At 41.8% G+C, this 23391-nt stretch overlaps 1 protein-coding gene across 1 annotated transcript in view; it reads left to right on the forward strand.

Moving 5' to 3' along the window:
• CRIM1 (cysteine rich transmembrane BMP regulator 1) overlaps window positions 1–23391 on the forward strand; it is a 207014-nt gene that overhangs the window by 150107 nt on the left and 33516 nt on the right. Inside the window, exons 8-13 of the mRNA XM_055539793.1 lie at window positions 3197–3325; window positions 11681–11837; window positions 14541–14662; window positions 15170–15379; window positions 18932–19147; window positions 22803–23024. Coding sequence (XP_055395768.1) covers window positions 3197–3325; window positions 11681–11837; window positions 14541–14662; window positions 15170–15379; window positions 18932–19147; window positions 22803–23024 — 1056 coding nt within the window. The remainder of the gene's footprint in view (window positions 1–3196; window positions 3326–11680; window positions 11838–14540; window positions 14663–15169; window positions 15380–18931; window positions 19148–22802; window positions 23025–23391) is intronic.

The raw sequence follows: 23391 nt of genomic DNA on the forward strand, positions 1-23391 counted from the left end.
ACCTGGAAGACACTCAGTAGGACTTGTTTTGCCTAAAATATTTACAATGCAGCATTGTGGAACCAGCACCTACTTAAATAGCCCTTCTATGCTTTTTTTTTTTTTTTTTTTCTCATTTGGTAAACTAAGCTGAAGTTGTTACCCTGAATGTTATAGGGAGGCATGTTGAATGTATTTCCTGTACTGGAGAAATGTGTGCTTGATATGCACCTGGGACCTGACTACCTAGCAGGTGCAGCCATTGGATAAAGTGTGGGACTGTGAGTCAGTGTTGTGGTTCTGATCCTTAATGCCGCGGTTTTTGTTTTGTTTTGTTTTTTTCTTTTACTTTCTAGCCACAGATCACAATCCTCATCTCATCCATTAGTCAGGACATGGACCAAAAATAAGATGCACATCACCAGTGATACACACGTACATCACCATGTTTCTTAACAAATCCCTAAAACTCATTGAAAGTACAATCCCATACTGCCCTGGGATTATTCTGCATTTTCAGTGTCGGTGTCATCTGCCCAGGTATACATTTTTCCATCATACACTTTCTGAAGGCAGAAGTTTCTCATAAACTTAAATATCAGTAAAGAATACAAGCTTTGGGTCTGTGTGGATGTGCCCAAGACATTTCTTACCCATAAGCCATTCACTGAAGCGCTAGCCAAAGAGTTTAGAAGCCACCCCTGATCCTTAACTCTCTGGAATGTAGGCCTAATTCCTCTTTTGATGGGATTGTCTGTGATGTGGTTTACTCAGATGTGATCCTGGTCCCCTGCTCTATCTTATATTTGTGGTTAGAATAATTTTGACAAAACCTCAGCAGTCTTATGGCTAAAGGCTGATACAGAGTTATCTTGGATGGGTAGGAAGACTAGTGATAAAGCAAAGCCTGTAGGTTTAAAAACTGAAGATGTGGGACTTCCCTGGTGGTCCAGTGGTTAAGAAATCTGTGTTCCTCTTGCAGGGGCACAGGTTCAATCCCTAGTCATGGGACAAAGATCACCACATGCCACAAGGGGCGACGTAGACAGATAGAGGGGCGACATAGATACATAAAGCAACTGGTCAACAATGTTTAACAGTAAACTTTAAGAGAAGAGAGGAAAGCAACACTACTGTATTTAATCCACTCATTCTTAAAACTTGCCTGAAAATTAAACCACTTTTTGATATTTATATGTCAAAACAGATACTTTAAGTCATTGAAGACAATTAGAAGTTTTATAACAGCGGAACTTAGATAAAAATTTCAGGGAGATGTTCTTCAACTGCACTGTAATAAAAATAGAGAATGTGCTATACCGTCTTCATATGTATTTTTGTGGGAGAATGCTGATGAAAGCATCTCTTTAATAAAGCCCTAGTTGCTCACCACCTGTGAAGAGTTGAATCACTGGCCTCTTTTAGCAGGTGGATAAAAACGTAGAACTCTTGATCTTAGCAGTGGCAGCTAAAACACTTATTTTTGGTCTCTCTTCCATGGTAACTGGAGATGAAACTTGAGAAGACAGTGTGGACTAATGGATAGACTGTTGGACAGGAGGTCAGGAACCTCTGTTCTGTTCTATTCACAGCCTGCTACTGGGTTGCTATGTAAACTTAGATAAGCCACTTACCCTCTCTGCACCTCATATTTTCCATTTGTGAAAACATAGGTTAGAGACATTCTGTATTTAGCACTTCCCAAAGATATTGTGAAAACTGGCTTACTCTGAAGAAGTTCATAGCATCTTTGGGTTGAAAAGAGGCCACGTAAATATGTCATTGTCCCTGTTCCCTTGGACGGCACTCTTGCCATGGACTGAGGTTGTATAAACTGTCCATTATCAGTCACCGCCAAACAGGTACCCTTGTAAGGTGCTTTGTATCACACAGAAGCTGAGCGTGTGACCCGACAGCCAAAACACCTGGATTTGAATCTGGGATCCACCACTTACTAACTCCATGACCTTGGGCAAGTCAGGATGCTAGATTTCCTCATCAGTTAAAATAGGGATAATGATAACATCCATCTCATTGGACTGTGATCTAAAATGAGAAGGCATTTATGAAGAGCACCTTGAACATTATGTAGATATGTAATACACTGTATATATAAGTGTGTGATTACTGTTATCACCCAGAGCAATCCTTCATTATTAACACAGCAGGGAAAGATCGCCTCTGGCCTTGGTTTTTTCTGTGCATCTCATCCCAGGATGGTTGCTCTCTCTTCCTCCGGAATGCGTGTGTCTCACTCCCACTCCCATATGCCCTGGGCCCTGAGTATAAGCTCCTATAGCTGATGTTATCTGCTCTGTCATCTATAATAATTGAGAGAGTGTCACATAACAGATCAAAGAAATCCAGATGTTTTAAAGTCTCAGAAACATCTCTAATTTAGTAACTTGGGAAAAAAAACAAACTCAAATAGATATCAGAAGTGTTGCAAAATGGAGAGCAAGAGAATTGACTCTCTGTGTCCTGATTATTATTTAAAAAACTCAGAAAACATCAGGAGGAGATAGAAAAACAGTTAAAAGTTTACATTCATTTTAACCTTTCTTGCCTGCTTTCTGTAGAAGGTACCCAATGTATAAATTGCTCAAACAAAAGAAAAACACCAATACAGTATACTAACGCATATATATGGAGTTTAGAAAGATGGTAACAATAACCCTGTGTACGAGACAGCAAAAGAGACACTGATGTATAGAACAGTCTTATGGACTCTGTGGGAGAGGGAGAGGGTGGGAAGATTTGGGAGAATGGCATTGAAACATGTAAAATATGTATGAAACGAGTTGCCAGTCTGGGTTCGATGCACGATACTGGATGCTTGGGGCTGGTGCACTGGGACGACCCAGAGGGATGGTATGGGGAGGGAGGAGGGAGGAGGGTTCAGGATGGGGAACACATGTATACCTGTGGCGGATTCATTATGATATTTGGCATAACTAATACAATTTTGTAAAGTTTAAAAATAAAATTAAAAAAAAAAAGAGCTAGAGGGTCAGATTTTCAAAAATCTAAATAAAAATATTTCTTTTTCAGGGGTTAACAACATTATGAAGGTATAAAAGTTTAGGATCTGATGAAAATTATTGATTAGGTTTTTTTCCTATAACTTACCATAGTGTGGGATTTCAAAGACTGAATAGCATTTAAGAGGTAATCATATGTTTCTCTGATTTTTTTTTTTCTCTCTCTCTGTTATTAGAACCAACCTACATCACAATTGATCCACCTGCATGTGGGGAGTTATCAAACTGTACCCTGACAGAGAAGGACTGCATTTATGGTTTCAAACTCGATCACAATGGTTGTCGAACCTGTCAGTGCAAAAACAGTGAGTACATGGAAGCCTGTGTTTTTTCAGAGCCTAATATGATATTGTCAAAGCACATTATGTGATTGAATATCCTTTTCATTCCTGTTCATGTCATTGCCTTAGCAACCTGAAAGAGGGGAAAAAAGTGTACTTAATGTAAACACACAGTCAGTTGCAGAAAAAGAGCTGTCCTTTATTCTGCTTTTCGCCTTCATTTCATTATACATCAGGATACTCCTTATTGTCCAGCTGCTTCGTGGGTGCAGCCTTGGGAGCTCTGGGGCACATGATTCCAAACACTCCGGACGCTCTCAGTACCATCCTTGTCTGGGTCATCCAGTGACAAGGAGGTCACTCACACAGAAGTGTTACATTCCACACGTGGGCACCATAATCTTTAGAATGCGCTCCCCTTCGTTGACCCCAACTCTTCTCCATGTAGATTCCAATCATGTCTCCACCATGATCTCTGAAATAAGATAGGGTATATTGCATTTCTTCCTGGGGGGCGGGGGGGGGAAATTGCCCTTCATGTTTAAAACGATTTTGAATTGCTCTAAATCTTCTACCAGAATAAACATTTTTAGTCATTCTCCAGGTGACACAGTTTCTAGAATTCTGTTGGGTCTTTCCATCTTTTGATACACTTAAAAATATATCATGGTTTTTATATAAATGTATGGCCTGGAAACAAACAGAATACTCCAGAATTTGGTCTGATCACTGCCCTGCTATTGTGTGGCCTAAGTGGTTGTTAGCTCTTTGGATTATACACTATTAGCTAACACTGAGTTTATAAGGATCTAGAACCAGTTGGTGCTTTTTGCATTAGCTGCTATTAGGTGGTTCTCATCTGTTCTGTACTTGGACATTTGATTTTTTTTTTAATGACATAAATGCAGGGTTGGATTGAACAAGAAATTACCCTGAGCATTTTCAACCATTTACGAGCTAGTTGGGAAATTTTTGAATCTTGATGATATGATCTCATACTTTATCTGTGTCTCTCAGTTTATATTAAATGAGCATAACTTACATGTCCTCATCTAAATCACTGCCCTAAAATAAATTGTACAGAACCAAGGACAGGGCCCTGTTAGCACCAAAGACCTGCCTGCGAAATGACTTTGAACACAATCTTCACTTTTTCTTTGGAGTTACTCAGCTAACATCACAACAGCTCCATCTCCACAAGGAAATCTTGAAACTCTTGGCCTGTACCTTATCTAAGATCAAAATACATTCTATTTGCAACATTTCTTTGCTGGAAACCCTACTTTAAACGTGACGAAGTTGGTAGGGTGTGGATTGTTTTTCACAAACCTATACTGCCTGGTGGCTCAGCTGGTGAAGAATCCGCCTGCAGTGCGGGAGACCTGGGTTCGATCCCTGGGTTGGGAAGGTACCCTGGAGAAGGGAACGGCTACCCACTCCAGTATTCTGGCCTAGAGAATTCCATGGACTGCGTAGTCCACGGGGTCACAAAGAGTCGGACACGACTGAGCGACTCACTTTCACCGTTCTGCCTCTGGGTAGTCTTTGGTTTCTTTCCTAAATGTCGAAAATCCCACGTTTAAACGTTCATTCTGCAGAATTTTCAGTTGTCAATGTCAAGCTTAGTTTCTGTAGTGTTAGAGTCCTTTGTCCCTTTTGAATCGACAGTTGGCCTCTTTAGTTTTCTGAACTCTCTTTCTTTTCTCTCTGATGTCTCCAAATATGGACAGTGCTTCTATAATCAGCAGGTTCTCTGTGAGCCTCTAGGTATAATTACCCTAGGTTCAGAGAGTTGGAATCAATTAATGTAGAGAGATGATCACCTTCTGATTTATCAGTGTTCTTGGACTGTGTGTTCCTCTTCTCCTTAATTGTTCAATGCTGTTTTTTGTAAGGATATTTTTGATGAAAACAGATTCTCAGTAGAAGTTGCATAATTCAGTTTTTTCAGTTACTTGTTACCATCATACTGTCTGCCAGATGGAATTAGTGCTGCAAGGGAGATTATCAAACTACTGTGATGATGGTTGTTCCTACCTCTAAATTTCCCATAAGCCTCCACCAATCAGGGACTGTCTGCCTTCCTACACTTGTTTCTGTTCAGAGGAGGGCAGGTCCCTATTATACACCTATCTGCCTTCTTTATCTCCCTGTGGAAGGCCAAGTTCACTAGGCACCTGCTTTGGCAACTGTATCTGTTGGCTTAAATGGTCAGCTTGAGTTTTTTGACCCCAAAATAATTGGTGATTGTATCACAAAGAGTTTACATTTTAATCCTTCTCTTGTATCTCTTGAGCTATATACCCATTTTGATCATGGGAGCATACCTAATATTTTTCCCTGAATTTTTTGAAGTCTAAGAATTTATGTTTCATTGTGCCTAATCACCCCACTCACAGTCTTCACCTGGGCTTTGGTGTTGTGAACTTGTGGCCGCATGGGCACACTTACATAAGCACCCAGCTGATTCACAGTGAGCCCTTTGTAAGTTAAATCCAAAGAAGCAATTTCCCTCAGTTGTCAGTGGAGCCAGTCAAAAACATCTGACTGGCTTTTCGCAAGTTGAGACTATCAGGAGAATTCTGCTCTGCCTGGCTTTGTCAAAGGAACAGCCCCACGTCCTGCTTGCTTTGTGCCTTCGTTTCATTAACACGTAGGAGAAAATAAGTACAGGAGACCGTTGCATTTTGTGTCAACTGGAATTTGTCGTTTTGTCTGCATCAAACAAGCAGAAGTACACGGAAGGTACATGACAAAGCCATAGAGCCTTCCTGCTGTCATCCCCTGCCATTAGCAATCCTGACACCTTTTGATAGGTGAGTCAAATTAAACCAAACTGCCACATCCTCAGTTGTCAGATTCTTGTGATTGTATGGACCCAACTCCCCACCAAGCCTCTGGCATCAGACTGACTTGTCTCTGGGTGATTGGGTAGGTTGCTTTATTTCCCAGAGCCTGTATGTCTGCATCTATACAGGGCAGGTAATAATACCAAATTAATGGGTTATTTTGAGGACAACTAATTAATGAATGCAAAGCTAGCTTTAGTACCTGACATATGGTAATTGTTTACTCTGCACAATAGCTGTTTTATAACATGCTTTTCTGAGTCAGCTGGAGCTGGCTGACGTGGAAAGCCCCCAGCTTCCCCTCCTCTGCTCCGACACCAGCCTGCCTCGCGTTCTGCCTGTCCTCTGCGGGCAGACATGCAAACAGCTTTCCTTTCGCCTTTTCATTTTAACCCTTGAATATTCTCAGTCTCTTTCACCTGGTTTTAGAAAAATGAAAGTCCTTTGTACTGAAGGATGGCTAAATATGTTCTTTTGCCCATTGCAGCTACATGTTAAGTATAGATTTTGTCTAAATCTCTCCTTTACTTTATTTTTCTGCATCCCACCGAAGTCTGTTTCATATGCATTGGTTCTAACTATCTATATACCCAAGTTTTCCCTTAGGAGTTAGACTATATGTATAGACCACTGGTGTCAAGATTTCTTTCTTAAAATTAAGACCAGCACCAAATGACTGTTTCTCCTCTGTGGCTGGTTGGTTGTTTGCTGGTTCATTCCTTTCATTCATCTAGCATTTATTGAGTGCCTACTATATGCCAAACCCTAGGAGTACGAAAAAGATAAAAATGGACCTTATCCCTGACTATTGGTAATGTGTTGGTAATATTGGTTATATGATATTAGGTTGTAATGCTATTACATTATAGTCAAGCATATCATAGATAGTCACTGAAGATTGAAATCAAAACCCAGAAGAAACACATCCTTAAAAAGAACATAGAGGGACTTCCTGGTGGTCCAGTGAACCTTCCAATGCAGGGGGTTGCAGGTTCAATCCCTGGTCAGGGAGCCGAGATCCCAAATACCTCAGGGTCAAAAAACCAAAAAGATAAAACAGAAGCAATATTGTAACCAAGTCAACAAGGACTCCAAAAAATGGTTCACATCAAAAAAAAAAAAAAAATCTTTAAAAATAACCTGAAAGGTATATGACAAAGGATGATTTTATTTGAACATGTTGTAACTTTGCTTTTTTAACCTGTAACAAATAACATTTCTTATAACACTCTCAAGCAAAGTAATGTATCAGAAGCATACAGACAATTTAAACTGTCCCTGACTCATTTTTTCAAAGACATATTTAGAATAAAGAAAAGAAACATGGTGGAAAATGTTTAAGAATGCGCAATAGAAACAGAGGTCAAAATCAAAATCATTTGGATGAGCTACTAAAAATAACTTTATAGATACCAAGCTGTTAGTAGCATTACTTTAACCAAAATGTTTGCCATCATACATTATGCACTTCCGCTTACTATAGGTACTGTATATAGTAAATGACATCCATATGAATTAAATGGTGTTGATCTTTTAGCATCTTATTTACATTTTAAAATCAAGTGGATTTCATCAAATTATTTGTAACTTCTCTTCCAGTTTTTAACATTTTGTAATTCTAGGGATTAATAAAAGCTTTTAGCTAGAAACTAATGCAGACATAGAAAACTAATAGTAGCAGGAAGAGAAAAAGCTTTCAGAGTTTTCATGAAATATATATCTGAAGCAAGCATCTAAAGAAGCTTGCAGCATCAAATGCACAGAGGCAGGCTCCTGTTTTCATGTCATTGTTACTCTGAACAAACTCTTATCAGGGGCAAAATTGGGACCACTGTTTGCAGGGTTACACTTCTTAATTTAGCAGCCTTGGGAGCTCTGTCTGCAGTGTCCGTAGCTGCTTGCAGATGGGCGGGAACTGCCAGAGCCCCAGAGCGTGAAGCCCTGCGGGGAGAAGCGCAGCGCAGTTCTGGGGGCGCCATCACACTGTTCTGTGTGCAGCCCCCGTGGTGCTCCCTTAAAGCAAAGTACAAACCGTGCTCCCCACAGCTGGGGCCACGCTGTGCCCCTGGGAGCAAAAGCATCTTTTTTTCTCCCAAATAAACAAAGTTTACTGCATAGCTGCTGTCAACCAGCCATATCATACAGGCTCTGTACTTCGCCATTATTTATCACTTCTCTTCAATGGAAATTTTCCCCTCTGGATTGGAAGTCATTTTTGGATCACAGTGAAGTCATACCATTGAAAAATTATAAACATAAAGGTTTCCCTGGTGGCTCAGACAGTAAAAGCGTCTGCCTACAATGCGGGAGACCGGGGTTCAATCCCTAGGTCAGGAAGATCCCCTGGAGAAGGAAATGGCAACCCACTCCAGTACTCTTGCCTGGAAAATTCCATGGATGGAGGAGCCTGGTGGGCTATAGTCCATGGGGTCACAAAGAGTCAGACACGACTGAGCAACTTCACTTGCACTTTCACCATTCTTTCTGCTGAAGCTTTTGAAACAAACCTATAAACCCTACCTATCTATAAATAAGATGTTTCTAGTGTATCTGTTCTACTCTTCTTGTAAAATGTTTGCCTTTAAGTTATACTTCTCTGAAGAAAAGTTCATAATTTGATACATGGATCTAGGAATACTTTGAAATCTTGAATGTTCCCTATTTCTGAGTTAGATATTTGGAGACATTTAGAATGGCATCCCACTCCAGGACTCTTGCCTGGAAAATCCCATGGACGGAGGAGCCTGGTAGGCTGCAGTCCATGGGGTCACGAAGAGTCAGAAATGACTGAGCGACTTCACTTTCTCTTTTCACTTTCTTCCATTGGAGAAGGAAATGGCAACCCACTCCAGTGTTCTTGCCTGGAGAATCACAGGGACGGGGGAGCCTGGTAGGCTGCCGTCTATGGGGTCGCGCAGAGTCGGACATGACTGAAGCGACTTAGCAGCAGCAGCAAGTTCCAGTATCGTTAAAGTTTTTTGATACTGTTTTTTCCTCCCATTATTTTCTATGAGCATGTCAGTCTTGATGAGAGTGGAGGAGTAAATAGCAAGAATTTTGACGGATTCATTCCTTTACAAGTACTTGTTGAGTGCTCGCTCCATGGTGAACACCATGATAGCACCTGGACTATAAGTGGGTCCCTGCCCTAGAGCTCCCTTCTTCTGGGGAGGGAAATAAGATAGCAGGCTGATGAGCTATCCCAAGTCAGGGCAGCACAGTGGCAACCTGCTCAAGAAGTCACAGCCAGTCTGAAGACCATGAATGTCCTGTATTTCTGTTTAAACGTAGCAGCCTTTCTTGAAGTTCCCTTCTACTGCAAAGCAGAGGTAAAGACAAACTTAGTTTCTTTCAAAATTTTTAAGCTTAGTTGATGCAACAGCTTTTATTAAGGATGAAAGCCCATTCTACTGGGTTAGCCAGAAAGTTTGTTCAGGTCTTTCCGGTTAAACCTGAACAAATTTTTTGGCCAACCCTATAAATTTAAGATCTATGGGAAAACTCCTTGTCTTTACAGGACCACCAGAAAAATGAAAGCACAGAGGTGCTCAAACTCAGGGTTTCAAGGAATTCAGTCCCCAGGGATGTTCTCAGGGTGTTTTTAATTCCCAACATAATGTACTTGATGTCAAGACTTAAAATTTCTGCAAATAAAAAAAAAAATGGATTCACAACTTAGATTTTGGCGTCAGAGAAAGAAGTATGGCTATGAAAGTCTTCTCCCTCCTTCGTCATCCCTGTAATGGGAAGCAATGATGACCTTTCAAGTCATATAATTATAAAATTTTAAATGAGCCATTTGGAATATTGCTTTTAAGGATGCACATTCGTAATCAGTTGCTTCACTGTGTGATACAGACCCCTGAGGTTACATTAAATACGTGTAATGAAAGGTTTATGAAGATGACAAACTAGAAAATTAAGCCATAAATCACATTATCCTTTTTAAAAGATAGCATATTAAACATCAAGTGTTGCCAGCTAAGATTCACAAAGATGCTATCTTAAAATATTTATGTAAAACATGAACCCATTTCACCTATGTAATTGTAGTTAAGGTTTAAATTCAGGGGCTTCCCTGGTGGCTCAGTGGTAAAGAATCTGCCTGCAATGCAGGAGACCCTGGTTCGATCCCTGGGTCGGTACTATCCGCTGGAGGAGGGCATGGCAACCCACTCTCTTTCTCTTGCCTAGAGAATCCCACGGACAGAGGAGCCTGGCGGACTGCAGTCCATAGGGTCACACAAGTCAGACACGATTGAAGCGACTAAGCAGCAGCAAGGTTTAAATTTAGATTAAAGGATTTGTGTGTGGAAGCGACGTGTGTTCTGTTTTTCCCAATAACATGGACGTTATTTACAATGTTTATGCTCAGAGGATATCCACATAAATGCATTTATCCAACAAAAGTAGTCCCTGCTTCCCATTTTACCGTCCACACAGAACACTGATGAAACATGGCCGCACTTTTGCCATCATCATATCTGCTTCTTTAAATTTGATTATCTTTCAAATTCTGCATTTAATTTAGACAGACATCAACTTTCTTTAGTTACATCACCAAGCATGCTTTTCTTATTTACCTTAACATTTTTATTGCTTATGTTACTCTTGTAATCCCTGTGTCATACCTTTTAAATTTCTTTAGAAGATTTCCGTTAAGCTAATAGAAGTTTCTTGTGCCAGCCACCATCTCGTCTTCCCTCTTTTCCCCTCTTCTACATTAAGTTATGACTGACTCAGAGGACAGCTAGCCATCACTCCAGGTTCTGCCAACGGGACAGTTTGAACATTTCAAATAGTGGATAAACATTAATCTAGATATTTCTTTGGCACGTACATTTTTTGTCAATTAGCCAAGTATATCTAAATAGCTGAATATTTTTCAGCAATGGGGGAAAAGTATCTAATTGAAACACTGATTATTTCACTTTGTATTAGTTATTAGAAATATACCTCTTAAGGAAAAGGTAAGCAGTCCTTTATGCCCCATATAGTACACAGTATTATACAGTAACATCTAAAACTCTTAAAAGTAAATCTAATACAGTTATGTAAAGTTTAAAAATAAAATAAAATTAAAAAAAAATAAAATAAAATAAACCTAATTTGCCCTAAAAAAAAAAAAAAAAAAAAGTAAACATATGTGAATGTGCTTCTCATGGGCATGCAGTAGGAACAAAATGCATAATGAAATTTGAGGTGTAAGCTTCCAGTTCTCACATTTGAATAATAAATAGTAATCAGTGGTTTGAAGTGACCGATAAGAACAAATTAAATAAAGAAACTTTATTGAGTATCATCAATAAAGTTGAGCTTTATTCTGTATATTAGTACCAAAACGTGAAGCTACATTCCGATAACCATGATAAACGTGAAATGGCACGTTTTTAACCATTGCTGATGCTCTGGTGGAACTGAGAACTTCACATCTGTGGAAGACTGGAAGATCAGGGAGGGCGCTGAAGCGTCGGGTGTGTTCTGGTCCCTTCCTCTTTGGAAGAAACGTGCTGTCCGCGTGTCTTCACAGGGGAGGAGCTCTGCACGGGCCTCAGGCGAGGCTGCGCCTTGAACTGCCCCTTCGGCTTCCTAACCGACGCCTACGGCTGTGACGCCTGTCAGTGCCGCCCGCGCCCCCGGAAGTGCAGACCCACAGCCTGCGAAAAGCATTGTCCGTTCGGATACCTGTACGTATTTCTCAATCAGAAGAGCTCTTCTCGGTTGTCTGTAACTTGACGAAGTGTGTTACCTATTTTTGGAGGCTGTTTTTGTGTGTTTGTGAACAAATCAGTGACGTACTGAAGTCCGAAGTATCTATGCTTGTTTTGTTAGAGGAATCGGAAAGTGGGGAGAGGAGGTATGTCCAAGGATAGGAATCAGGTTTTACTCTTTTGGAAGACGGGCCAGAGCCTTGTTATGACACTGCCCTTTGGGCCTGTTGGGTGAAATCTCCTCATACGCAGGACCTTTGGACACTGCCAAAGGGAGTGGACCTCTCATGAGGTCCCAGAGATGTAAGCCCTTCGACTTTGCACAGCTGTCCCAGCAACTGTTTTGTGATAACCTATTCAATCCATACCTTAGGATGAATCAGTAGCTGTCAAGCTGCTGATTTGCAATATGGAGCATCCTCACCTGCCTCCCTATCTTACCTTGAGGCTTGTCTACAGTTTACACTATGCTTTTTTTTTCAGTAGCAGTAGATTTTATGAATTTCCTTGGAGATAAGAATTATGACTTAAATTTTCAAATATTCTTGATTGACTCAAACCCCATGAACATTCAGATTATTCTCGGGGGAAAATAGATATTTCACATTTGTTACTTTACTGTCTGTCTTAGCATCTCCTTCTGCATGTGTCAAATTGGTTCCTTAAAAATAGCCTTTCAGAATTTTTCTTTCTCATTCCTGCCTTGGTTCCTTCCGTTTTAGTCTGTCTCCCTTTCCAATATGATATGTTTATATAATCCTGGTAGTATAAGGGACTTGGAGCCATCATCTCTTGCCCAGCATCTTACAGGCATTGTTTTTATTATTCTCCCTGGAAATTCATGTTTAACAGGGAGAGGGGAACCTTAATTTTAATTGGATAATTAAGTTGGAGACATTATTCTTTTAAAATTCCCCAAGTTAACTAGTAAATCATCATTATTCTTAATCCTAAAATGTGAATGCAATACTAATAAAAGTAGAGTTATTTCTTAGCTTAATTGCTAATGCAGAATAAAGGATTATTATCATAATAGTACCTACAACCTTTTGCTACAGCATTATAACAGTTCAGAACGCAGGCTGCACTCAAGTCCAAACTTCGTTTTGGAGAGGAATCTCTTAGAGGATTGTAGATTCCACTTGATATTCCTGTCATTAAACACATTCAAGGTGGACCAAGTTGAGTGCTGTAGGCAAATGAATGGCTAGCACATGTGTTTCAAGGACAGCCTCTGAAGGAGAAATCTTGGCCAGACACCACGTTGGGAGTATTAGGTTAATGCTCATGTACACCTACTGAGTGGATCATTACTGTGTTTATGCAGCAAATGCTTACACGAGGGAGGGGGGTGGAGAGAAGGAATGGACGGGTGAATAAATGAATGTACAAACAAATCCATTAAAGACTTGTTAGGGCTCAGAAATGGCACAGTCCATGACATGAGTATGAACCATTCATTTAATTCATTGTTTTCATTATATTGACGTAAATATGTAAACCCTGGTGTTAGTTCTCGTTCCACTTAGCAGATTGTAGTTTGTCACTTGGGCAGTTCTATACCAACGTTTCCCACAGGGCTGTCTTCTTTCAGAATCTCTTAATTTGTCCAACATAAGAAAAAACAGGGTTTATTTATTTGTTTGTTTTTAGTTGAGGGCCACTGTTGCCACTTAGGGCTCCCTGGGATGAAACTTAAAAGTAGCTAGACTTAACTCCTCCTTCTCTGCTGCCCAGGAAGCCCAGCTAGGGGAAAGCGTGTGGAGGAGGTGTTAAGTCTAAGAGAGGACCTGGAGCTGCAGATAGTGAACAGAACGAAGAGGAGAGCAGATGAATGCCTTTTGTAACAGAGAAGATCATTCTCCTTTTAGAGAAAACCATTCTCCTTTTAGAGAAAACAAGGAATCGTTGCTAAGAATTTTTTGGTCCACTTGAACTATGGTGATATTTTAATAAGCACATATTTATTATCATCTTCCTGATCACAAAATTTAGGCACTCTAGTTTATATTCTAGTTTATATTCATCCAGCCATTTTCCTTTATTCTCTGTGCTTCAGTCATGCCCCATAGGTGGAGCATTTTTCAATTGGTATTCTTTATTGATGAATGAAATAATTATCAGACATTGACTGTAGAACTTCTCAGATGTTTTATTCTTCTTCATGTCTGTGTGTCCTTTAGCTCTCTGTCTGTCTACTACAAGATTCTATAGATATCTCAATAAAATGTTTACTGGTATCTGAAATTTCTTAAGAGAATGTGGTCATGTGAGGAAGGCAGTGACCCTAACAAAAGGAGGACTTCTGCCTTTAATGCTGGCCTCCAACATTGACCAGCCATATGTCCTTCACCTTCTTATTCATGGAGTTCCACATTCATCTTTTTTTGTACTTGGTACCACTTTTCCTAATCAAATCAACAGTCATGTCATTGAGATTCTGATAGTCATATCCTAGAGACACCTCAGTGCTTGGGCAGTTCTAACCCTTGGCCATGGGTGGATGGTGGTCATTGCCCCAGGGAGCTAATTACTCATCACTCCAGGGGGTCGTGAGAGAAGAAGGTCAAATCATTCTGCTTAATGACAATACCACTTCCATGACCCTGGGGGTGAGCACTCGGGCGTCATTTGAGACTTTCGGATTTTCTGACCTCTGACAAAATTTTAATTACCCAGGAAGAATAAGCACGGCTGTGACATCTGTCGCTGTAAGAAATGCCCAGAGCTCCGGTGCAGTAAGATCTGCTCCCTGGGTTTCCAGAAGGACAGTCATGGCTGTCTCATCTGCAAGTGCAGAGGTAAGTGCTAGTGCCTGCCCTTGCCTCAGAAACCAAGAAAAAGACAGCCTGTCAGTGAAACAGTTTCGCTGGTCATTGTCCGCTCTGACAGCACCATCACTCTCTAGGGGACCATCTCTTGCAACTCCGTGGACTGTAGCCCCCACTGCCCACCCCACTTGGTTTTAGAAAATCCCGTGAATAGAGGAGCCTGGCGGGCTACAGTCCATGGGGTCTCAAAGAGTTGGACAGACTGAGCACATAAGAGAATGTAGAGTGAAAGGAGGAAAATTCAGTTATAAGCCTTCCAGAAGGAGAGACACGGATTTGTAAGGGTTTTTTCCTCCCATTTTTCAAAATTGAGGGCATATTTACATGAATTCTTTTCATGATCCTTTCCCGTATCATGAACTGTGCTCTGTAAACGGGATTTTTTGGTGACTGGGTAGTGCTGCCTGTAAAGACACTGCAGGCTGTTTCTCCTGTGCAGTAGCTGCTTCTTTACCAGGCTGCCTTCTGTCTGTCCAGAGGTCTCTGCCTCCGCCGGGCCACCCGTCCTGTCAGGCACGTGTCTATCCATGGATGGCCATCATCATAAAAATGAGGAGAGCTGGCATGATGGGTGTCGGGAATGCTACTGCCACAGTGGACGGGAGATGTGCGCACTGATCACCTGCCCCGTGCCTGCCTGTGGCAACCCCACCATTCACCCGGGACGGTGCTGCCCATCATGTTCAGGTAAAGGCTGGCTGACGTCTTGTTCGCTCCCTAAGCAAGCGACTTCTGCCTCCTAGGGCGTCATCACATCTCTAACTCTGGGGGGAGCGCAGGGGACGACCCCTGGAACACACTTCCACTCTCTGGTTTTCATCAGCAGTAGCCACAAGCATCAACAGGGCATGATAAATGATTAGCCAGAAACCACTAGACTATTCTAGAGCTCTAAAAGCACTCTCCTAAATTTTGAAGGTTTGAACTCCATTTTACTGATTGGTCTTTGAACTCCATTTGTATAAAGGTTTGTGGGCTTATGTACTTAAAACTTCAGCCCTCCACTTTATGGATAGTGTATTGAGGCTGAATGTGTTAGTTTATTGGAGGGGCTTGGTGTTGATTTTATCCCATGAAAGCTTCTTATTTATAAAGTAATAATCGAGAGGGAGAGAATTACTGAAGTCTGTGGCTATTGCTTTTTTTTATTCCTAATTAATAGATATATGGCAGTCTTGCCAAATGGAGATGTTTAGAGTGACCACATATCCAAAACATTTAAAATCATAATAATGCTCCTCAAAATAAGTTAGTAGAAGAACAGATTTATAATTCACAGTGCTCCAAATTGTGGCTGTCCATAACAGTAATTATTATGATAATACCTCATCTAGTGCCTTAACAAGCAAAGAGCTCAGCACGGTTTTATATTTATTATTTCTTCCACTAAGTGGAGGTCATTGAGTTAGGGAAAAATAAACTCAGGCAGATTTTCATTTGGAAAACAGACACAGAGATTAACTCTCTTAACCAAAGTAAAATAGTGTGTCTGCTGGCCGGCCAGAGAGACATGAAGTCTCCTGAGTCTTGCATCACATTTCTTTTAAAGTTGAAATGTACTGTTTGCGTTTGGAGTAGTGATTGTATTTCCCCTGGTCAGTCCTGGTTCTGTATCTCCCTCTGCCTGTGCAGCAGGTACACTCAAGAACCTGAGATCTGGGCCTTTGGCAGCAAGGCAGGCTCAGCCTGGGAGGGAAGGTACCACACACTAGCACCTTGGTCTGCACCTGCTTTGCCTGCCAGGGTGGGAATGGGCAGAGGGGCACTGGAAGTCCCTTTCAGCCCTGAGATTCTGTATACCTTGATAACTAAGGAAAGTTCTAGGCAGCCTCCATGTCCCTTTAATAGTGGGCCTGGTGACAAAGTTTGTTTTGTTTCCCCTGGTTAAGCCAGATGTGCTCTGTATCAAAACTGTTTCCTGGTTCATGTTTTGCTAGTTAAATATGAAAAACCACCAGTGTCGACTGAAACAGAAGATAAATGAACAAATCTAATGAGACAGAACTGATTTGACTCTTAGGGGAAAGAAAAATCATTTATTCCCATGAAGACCCCCATGCTTTAATTATGAGCATGAGAGTGTAGAGTGTGGCCTGCATCTGGGTCTTTGCTAAACTTGGTACTCAATGAAGAACTCTAACTGGTGGAAATGCGAAGATACTACTGAGAATAGATGACTGACTTGAGTATGGAAAGTCAGAGAAACAAATGTAGTTTTGTCTGTTACAGAGATATGGAAAGTTCTTATGGAAACACACACAGAATTATTGGTGTGTGATTGCGGATGAGGGACTATCTAGACATACACATACAAAAACATATACGTATTGGCATACATAAATATGTAGGTATGTTTTCTTCCAAAAATCTTCAATGAGTTGCCATGTATGGTTCTTTATGAATAGATACCCCAGCACTGATACATTCACGGACTCCTACTCCTACTTTAAAGAGTATTTTCTCCTATCTTCTATTCAGAGATCAGCTATTTTTCCTTCTGAGATAAATGAGCAACCTCTGAATCTTCTGATAGAAGATTCGCTAGAGGATACGGTTTCTCAGATTTTTTTCCCCTATCTCTCTTACCTTCTACCTTTTACTTTTTCTACCTTTCAGTTTTTCTGTCACATCTGATCACTCATGTTTTGCCGTGAGGCACATGGATGTATATAGCAAAGGAAATCACAGTAAGGCACCTGCACACACATGTCATTTTTCGTCTGACCATTTTCCCTGGTCATCCACATTTAAAAGAGCAGCGATTCTCAACCCTCTGCAAGTCCTTTCCAACGGGAGCCTCTCTCCAACATTAGTGAGCTGATGCTCTTTGGAACAATTTTATCTTTTCCTGTAAGCCATGAGAAATGTACTTTTATCTCATACCAGCCCAATTTTTATCCTAATTATCTTCTTCTCTACTTCCCTCATATACTAGAATGTCTGGCCCAGTTGCTTATGCACATAAGTGTTGGCTGATGTCAGTTTTCTGTGGTATGTACACTTGGTCAAAGTTCCAGTCTTTACTAGCTCCCTGGAGATGAAGCGGTCTTAAAAGTTACCTTCTTAGCTGGACCCGGGCCCACACCACTGTATCTCCTCGGTATTGCTAACTCTCAGGCTGAACACTGCTTGGAAAGACACAGCCCATGAGTTCTTAGATGTCAGCTCTGAGCGTCTCTGCACAAACAGGGTAGATCTCCTGGGGCCCGATTTCCGCTGAGCTCCAGGCGTGAGCCCGCCGCGGCGTCTGCAGACGGCCGCCCCGCAGGGTGCCCCACTGTCAGCACCTTCTTGAAACGCCTGTTGTGTTTGGATGATATGAACACGGTTAATATCTTCATACTTCTCATTTCCCCAGCACAACTTCAGGGCAACTCCCAGTGCCTCTTCAGACGTTTTCAGCATTAAATTCCCTCTCTATCTTTATCATCTCACCAGGAGCTCCAAATTCCCCCTCCACTGGGGAGAAGAAGCTCATACTTACCGTCAACCTCTGAGCGTTTACCTCTCTTGATCATATCACCAAATGTTTAGTCTCAGGTGAGGTTTCACACTGTAAATTCTGAAAAAGCAGTCCTGCTCACTGGGCTGACAGCTGGTCTATAGTGGGGTGTGTCCTGCTTAAGAGCAGGACTTATTTCTGAGCCTAAAAGGACCCAGGGCCCCAAAGATAATGAAGAGGATGAGGCACAAATCAGTTGGCAATTCTTTTTAATCTGTAGGCATATTCATGATGCAAAGAAGCATAGACATAGGTTCAAATGCCTTGTCTCCCCTTAATATTCTGAGTTCTCAGTTTCATCATAAGTAAAATAGGATAACAGTACCTGTTCACACAGCTGGTGTAAGGAATAAATGAAGTAACACATGTAAAGTGCTAAACATGGAAACTGGACCATAGTGAGCATTCAGTTAGTGAGAGATCTTTATTCTAGACAATCCTACTCATTCACAGACATCCCCTAAGAGGCTCCTGTTTCCTTCAACAGTGAGGGTCCCTGTAATTTAATTGTCTCGACAGATTCTGTCATTCCATGTTGACAGGCTTGAACCACTTCCTGAAAAATAGCCCTTCTGCCTTATATTTCTGTGCATGGAATGTTTTCTCCCCTGTCCTCCGGGTAAGAGCCACCAGTTCGTCTCCTCTGTCGCTCAAAGCCCACAGCACCGGGTTCTTCACAAGCGGGTGAGACTGCAGCTGGATCATTTCCTGTGTTTGGCTCTTCTCTTGTTCCGCAGATGACTTCGTGGTGCAGAAGCCAGAGCTCAGCACGCCCTCCATCTGCCACGCCCCCGGGGGAGAGTACTTTGTGGAGGGAGAAACGTGGCACATTGACACCTGCACGCAATGCACGTGCCACAGCGGGCGGGTGCTGTGTGAGACGGAGGTGTGCCCGCCGCTGCTCTGCCAGAACCCCACACGCACCCAGGACTCCTGCTGCCCACAGTGCCCAGGTAACCGGCGCTGCGTCACGGGGAGGGCCAGGGCTACAGTCCGAGCCTCGTCATCCTGCAAGACCAGTGGGCCGGGTGGAGCCCCAGGGGGTAACATGCCAGGCCCAGTCACCAGTATCCCAGACAGGAGTGACCTGGGCAGCCGGCTTCCTGAATTCACTCCCTTCTGTCGAGCACATGTTTATGCCATATGCCAAGTATGCTTTGCACCAGAGGTGACTGTAAACAATAACAGAAAATTGTTTCTACCTTTTTTTCCCTTAACCCTAAATCTCAGACTCAAGAGAGAGTCCTGCTGCACCAAATTATTCCAGATGATTTTGCTATTGTGAAGTCATCTTTGTCATTACAAAATGTGAAGAGCAGTTATTGATAAAGAATGTAAAATTATTTGAGAAACTTAAGATATATGTGTTTGATGAAGATACTTTGTTAAACAGAAGAATTGCTAAAATATGCATAACACCCACATTTTCAAGTCTGCAGTGATTAAGATCCGAAAGTATTAAAACGACCAGCACTGCGTATGTCCAAAGAGCACTATTGTTTTCTTTTTTTTTTTCAGTCTTCAGATAATCTGGCCTTAGCAGATGAATTTATAGTCATGTAACAAACACAATGAAATTTTGTCAGACTTTTTAAACATAAATTGCTGATCTTGCAACTAAAGTAGCAATTCTAATTAATACCAGAATATATAACTTTTTTCCAGAAGACACTTAATTTGTATAATTACCAAGTAGATAGCACACTAGTGTAGTTTTGCTGTTGCTCAGTCTTTTATCTTTTCAACTTAAATCAATAATCATTTATTTTCTAAATGTATATTCTTAGAGCATTTTTGCTCAGTAAAACATAACCCTTGCATTTGATTAGTTTCTTTACATTGGATTGTCTAGTCAACCAACTGGAATATATTATTCTGTCATTATATAACCAGCGTAGTTGATGTCCAAAATCTTCCTGGGTTCACATTGATGATATTTTTAATTGCATCAGACAAAATTGTAGGGATAGCCACATTTTTGCTGTTGTCGCCATGCCCTGCTGCTTAGGTAATATCTTAGTACAGAGTCTTTGGTGTAATTTTCAACCATGTTAATCTGAAAAGCTTAATTAGTGTGACATCTTTCCTAGTATAATAGTTCAGATGTCTTATGTTGTTAGGATATACCCTGGAAATGACAGTGTTAGTCGCTTAGTCGTGTCCAACTCTTTGCGACCCCATGGACTTAGCTCACCAGGTTCTTCTGTCCATGGAATTCTCCAGGCAAGAATACTGGTGTAGGTAGCCATTCCCTTCTCCAGGGGATCTTCCTGACCTAGGGATCGAACTCGGGTCTCCTGCATTGCACATGGATTGTTTACCCAATATACCCTAGTCCCTGCTATATTATATAACATAACTCTTTTATTTAGATACAAACCCTACAGTTTCTCTGTTAATGTATGACCATGACTATTCCCATCCTCCTGATGGAAACTACTTTGGTCTTTTCACTGGTAATCATGAATTTAAATCCATTTATAGCTTCATTGTACAAGTGCTTAGGGACTGCCTGAATTGAGCCATGGAGATCCTGGGGTTGATGAGAACAGACACAACTCCTGTCTTATGAAGCAGTAATCCAGAAGAAGAGCTGAACGGTTTCGTATTCCACCTTTAAGTAAATCACGACAGAGTGAGAGGAGTGCCTGGAAAGGAAAGCACTTTTAAAAAAGCACATGTAGGAACTTCCCTGGTGATCCAGTGGCCAAGACTCCATGCTCCCAGTGCAGGGGGCCCAGAGTCCATCCCTGGTCAGGGAACTAGCTCCCACATGCCACAGCTAAGTTCAAGTGTAGCCAAATAAATAAATATTTAAAAAAAATTAAAAAGCACATGTAACCTAGGAAGCTTTAGCTAAAGTGAGAAGTACCTCAGTTGCTGCTCGTCTTAGGATCTGAGAAGAAATACAGAGGTTGGTTTAGGGGACGGGACATCTCCACGACCACTGGCCCAGATTTAACCTCTGACTGGACTCAGAGGTTCAGCCCAGGCAAAGAACAAGAGGTCCCTAGAAATGGGACTCCTTTGTGTGCTAAGGACTGATTTCTTAGAGCCAGGCCTCAAGGTCAGTGCACATGAACAGAGGCCCTGCCGATTCTACCAGCAAATGGGAATAAGCACCCCCTGTATACCTGGCTTTGATCTCTCCTTTATTAATGTATGCCTAGGTGACTCTTCCTTTCTTTGCATATAACTTGAGGGATACTTCAATGATAGCCTTTATCGTAAATGTTAGGACTTTGTTTCCTAGATCAGTATTCCAAAGGCTACACTTAGATCTGTGAATAAGCATGTCCCTGGAGTGATCTTAGATTTTAAAATCAGTCACCTACCCCATCATTGATCTTTCAGAACTTTCCATTCATAGTTGTGTTGTAGTGATAAAAAGTCTTAAAATTCAAGTGAAGATCGACAGCAGCACTGATAAATGGAGTACTTCACAGCTAGAAGAATACCATCTCTAATCTTAGGATCATGTCATGCTGAGTCACTTCAGTTGTGTCCAACTGTTGGCGACCATGTGGACTGTAGCCCACCAGGCGCCTCTCACTATGGATTCTCCAGGCAAGAATACTGGAGTGGGGTTGCCATACCCTCCTCCAGGGGATCTTCCTGACTCATCCCTAACATCTCCTGCATTGGCAAGTGGATTCTTTACCACTAGTGCCACCTGGGAAGCCCAGTCTTAGTGAATGCCTCAACATTGAAGTGTCACATGAGGTTTAGAAGTCTGTTCGGGTGTTGGTTGGCTAGGACTGCATGGGGCTGCAAATAGGAGAAACCCCAGCTCAGTTTTTAAACAAGTAGAGGTTTCCTTTCCATGCATTATGGGAAGCTTGGAGCCAGATGTTGACCACATCGATTTAGTATCTTAGTGATAGCAAGGCCTCTCTTTACAGGTATGAGAAGGATATTATAGCTACAGGCCACAGGCTCATAGTCAAGGCTGGAAGGTTAAGGGTCGCTTTACATCTGCCTTACTTTTAAGGAAGGGAAAGGTGGGACTTCCCTCGTGGTCCATTGGTTAAGACTCCACTCCCACTGCAGGGGGCTCAGGTTCAGTCCTTGGTCAAGGAACTAAGATCTCACATACCACATGGTGTGGCCACAAAAACAAAAATAAACAAAAATATTTAAGAAAAAGGGGGAAGCAAAAGCTTTCGTAGAGGTCCCCTGATTACCAGTAAATCCATTAGCCACAGCTTAGTGACACAGCTGCCTCTACTTGTGCAGGAGACTAGAAAAGGAAGGAGCAGATTGTTCCACCTGACATGTCAACCTTGTGGTCCAAGTCCTCAGCCACCCCACCTCCCGTCCCCCAAATCAGGATTTTGTTATGCTAAGGAGAAAAGGTAGCATGGATGTTGTGCAAACAACTAACAGAATCTCTGCAACAGACCTTTTGTGTCTGTTGTTTTGCTTAAAAACCCCAGACCTGGTCCAAGTCAGACATGCTCTTTCGTTCCTGAGTCTGTTTTAAGGAGACACACGAGTGCCTGGTGGGCGAGCACGCTTCGTGTGGGGCAGAGTGAGGCTCGCTGTGTTGCACAGTGGGTGCCCTGCAGCATCTTCTTTCCCCGGCTGACCTTCTGTTCACTTTTGCAGATGAACCTCTCCAGCCTTCCTCATCCCACAATGACAGTGTGCCTAGTTACTGCAAAAACGATGAAGGGGATATATTCCTGGCAGCTGAGTCCTGGAAACCCGACGTGTGTACCAGCTGCGTGTGCATGGATAGCGTCATTAGCTGTTACTCTGAGTCTTGCCCTTCTGTATCCTGTGAAAGACCTGTGTTGAGAAAAGGCCAGTGTTGTCCCTACTGCATAGGTAAGACCAAGAAAAAAAATCCTTTCTCTTGCCCAGCGACCACTAATTCTCTATTGACAGCTATATGCATAGATCAATTAGTAATTTTGAAATCCGTTTTTCTGGTTGACATACCACAGAGACCCAGTGTAGGTCACAACAGGAGGAGCAAAGATGTGAAAGGTGTATTTCCGAGGTAAAGCATGTTGAGAGTACAGAAATGCTTTCTGAGGATATCATAATGTTACAATGCCATCAGGTTCTACTGGGCTCCTTTGGCATTTGGGGGTTTTCACTATTAGAGTTAGAACTCTTCTCCTTCACCTTATTATTGTCTGTGGTCTTTTTGTCCACACAGAACCACCATGTCTCGTATCAGAGTACACTT

This window comes from Bubalus kerabau, chromosome 11, assembly GCF_029407905.1.
Source record: "Bubalus kerabau isolate K-KA32 ecotype Philippines breed swamp buffalo chromosome 11, PCC_UOA_SB_1v2, whole genome shotgun sequence".
NCBI lineage: Eukaryota > Metazoa > Chordata > Mammalia > Artiodactyla > Bovidae > Bubalus > Bubalus kerabau.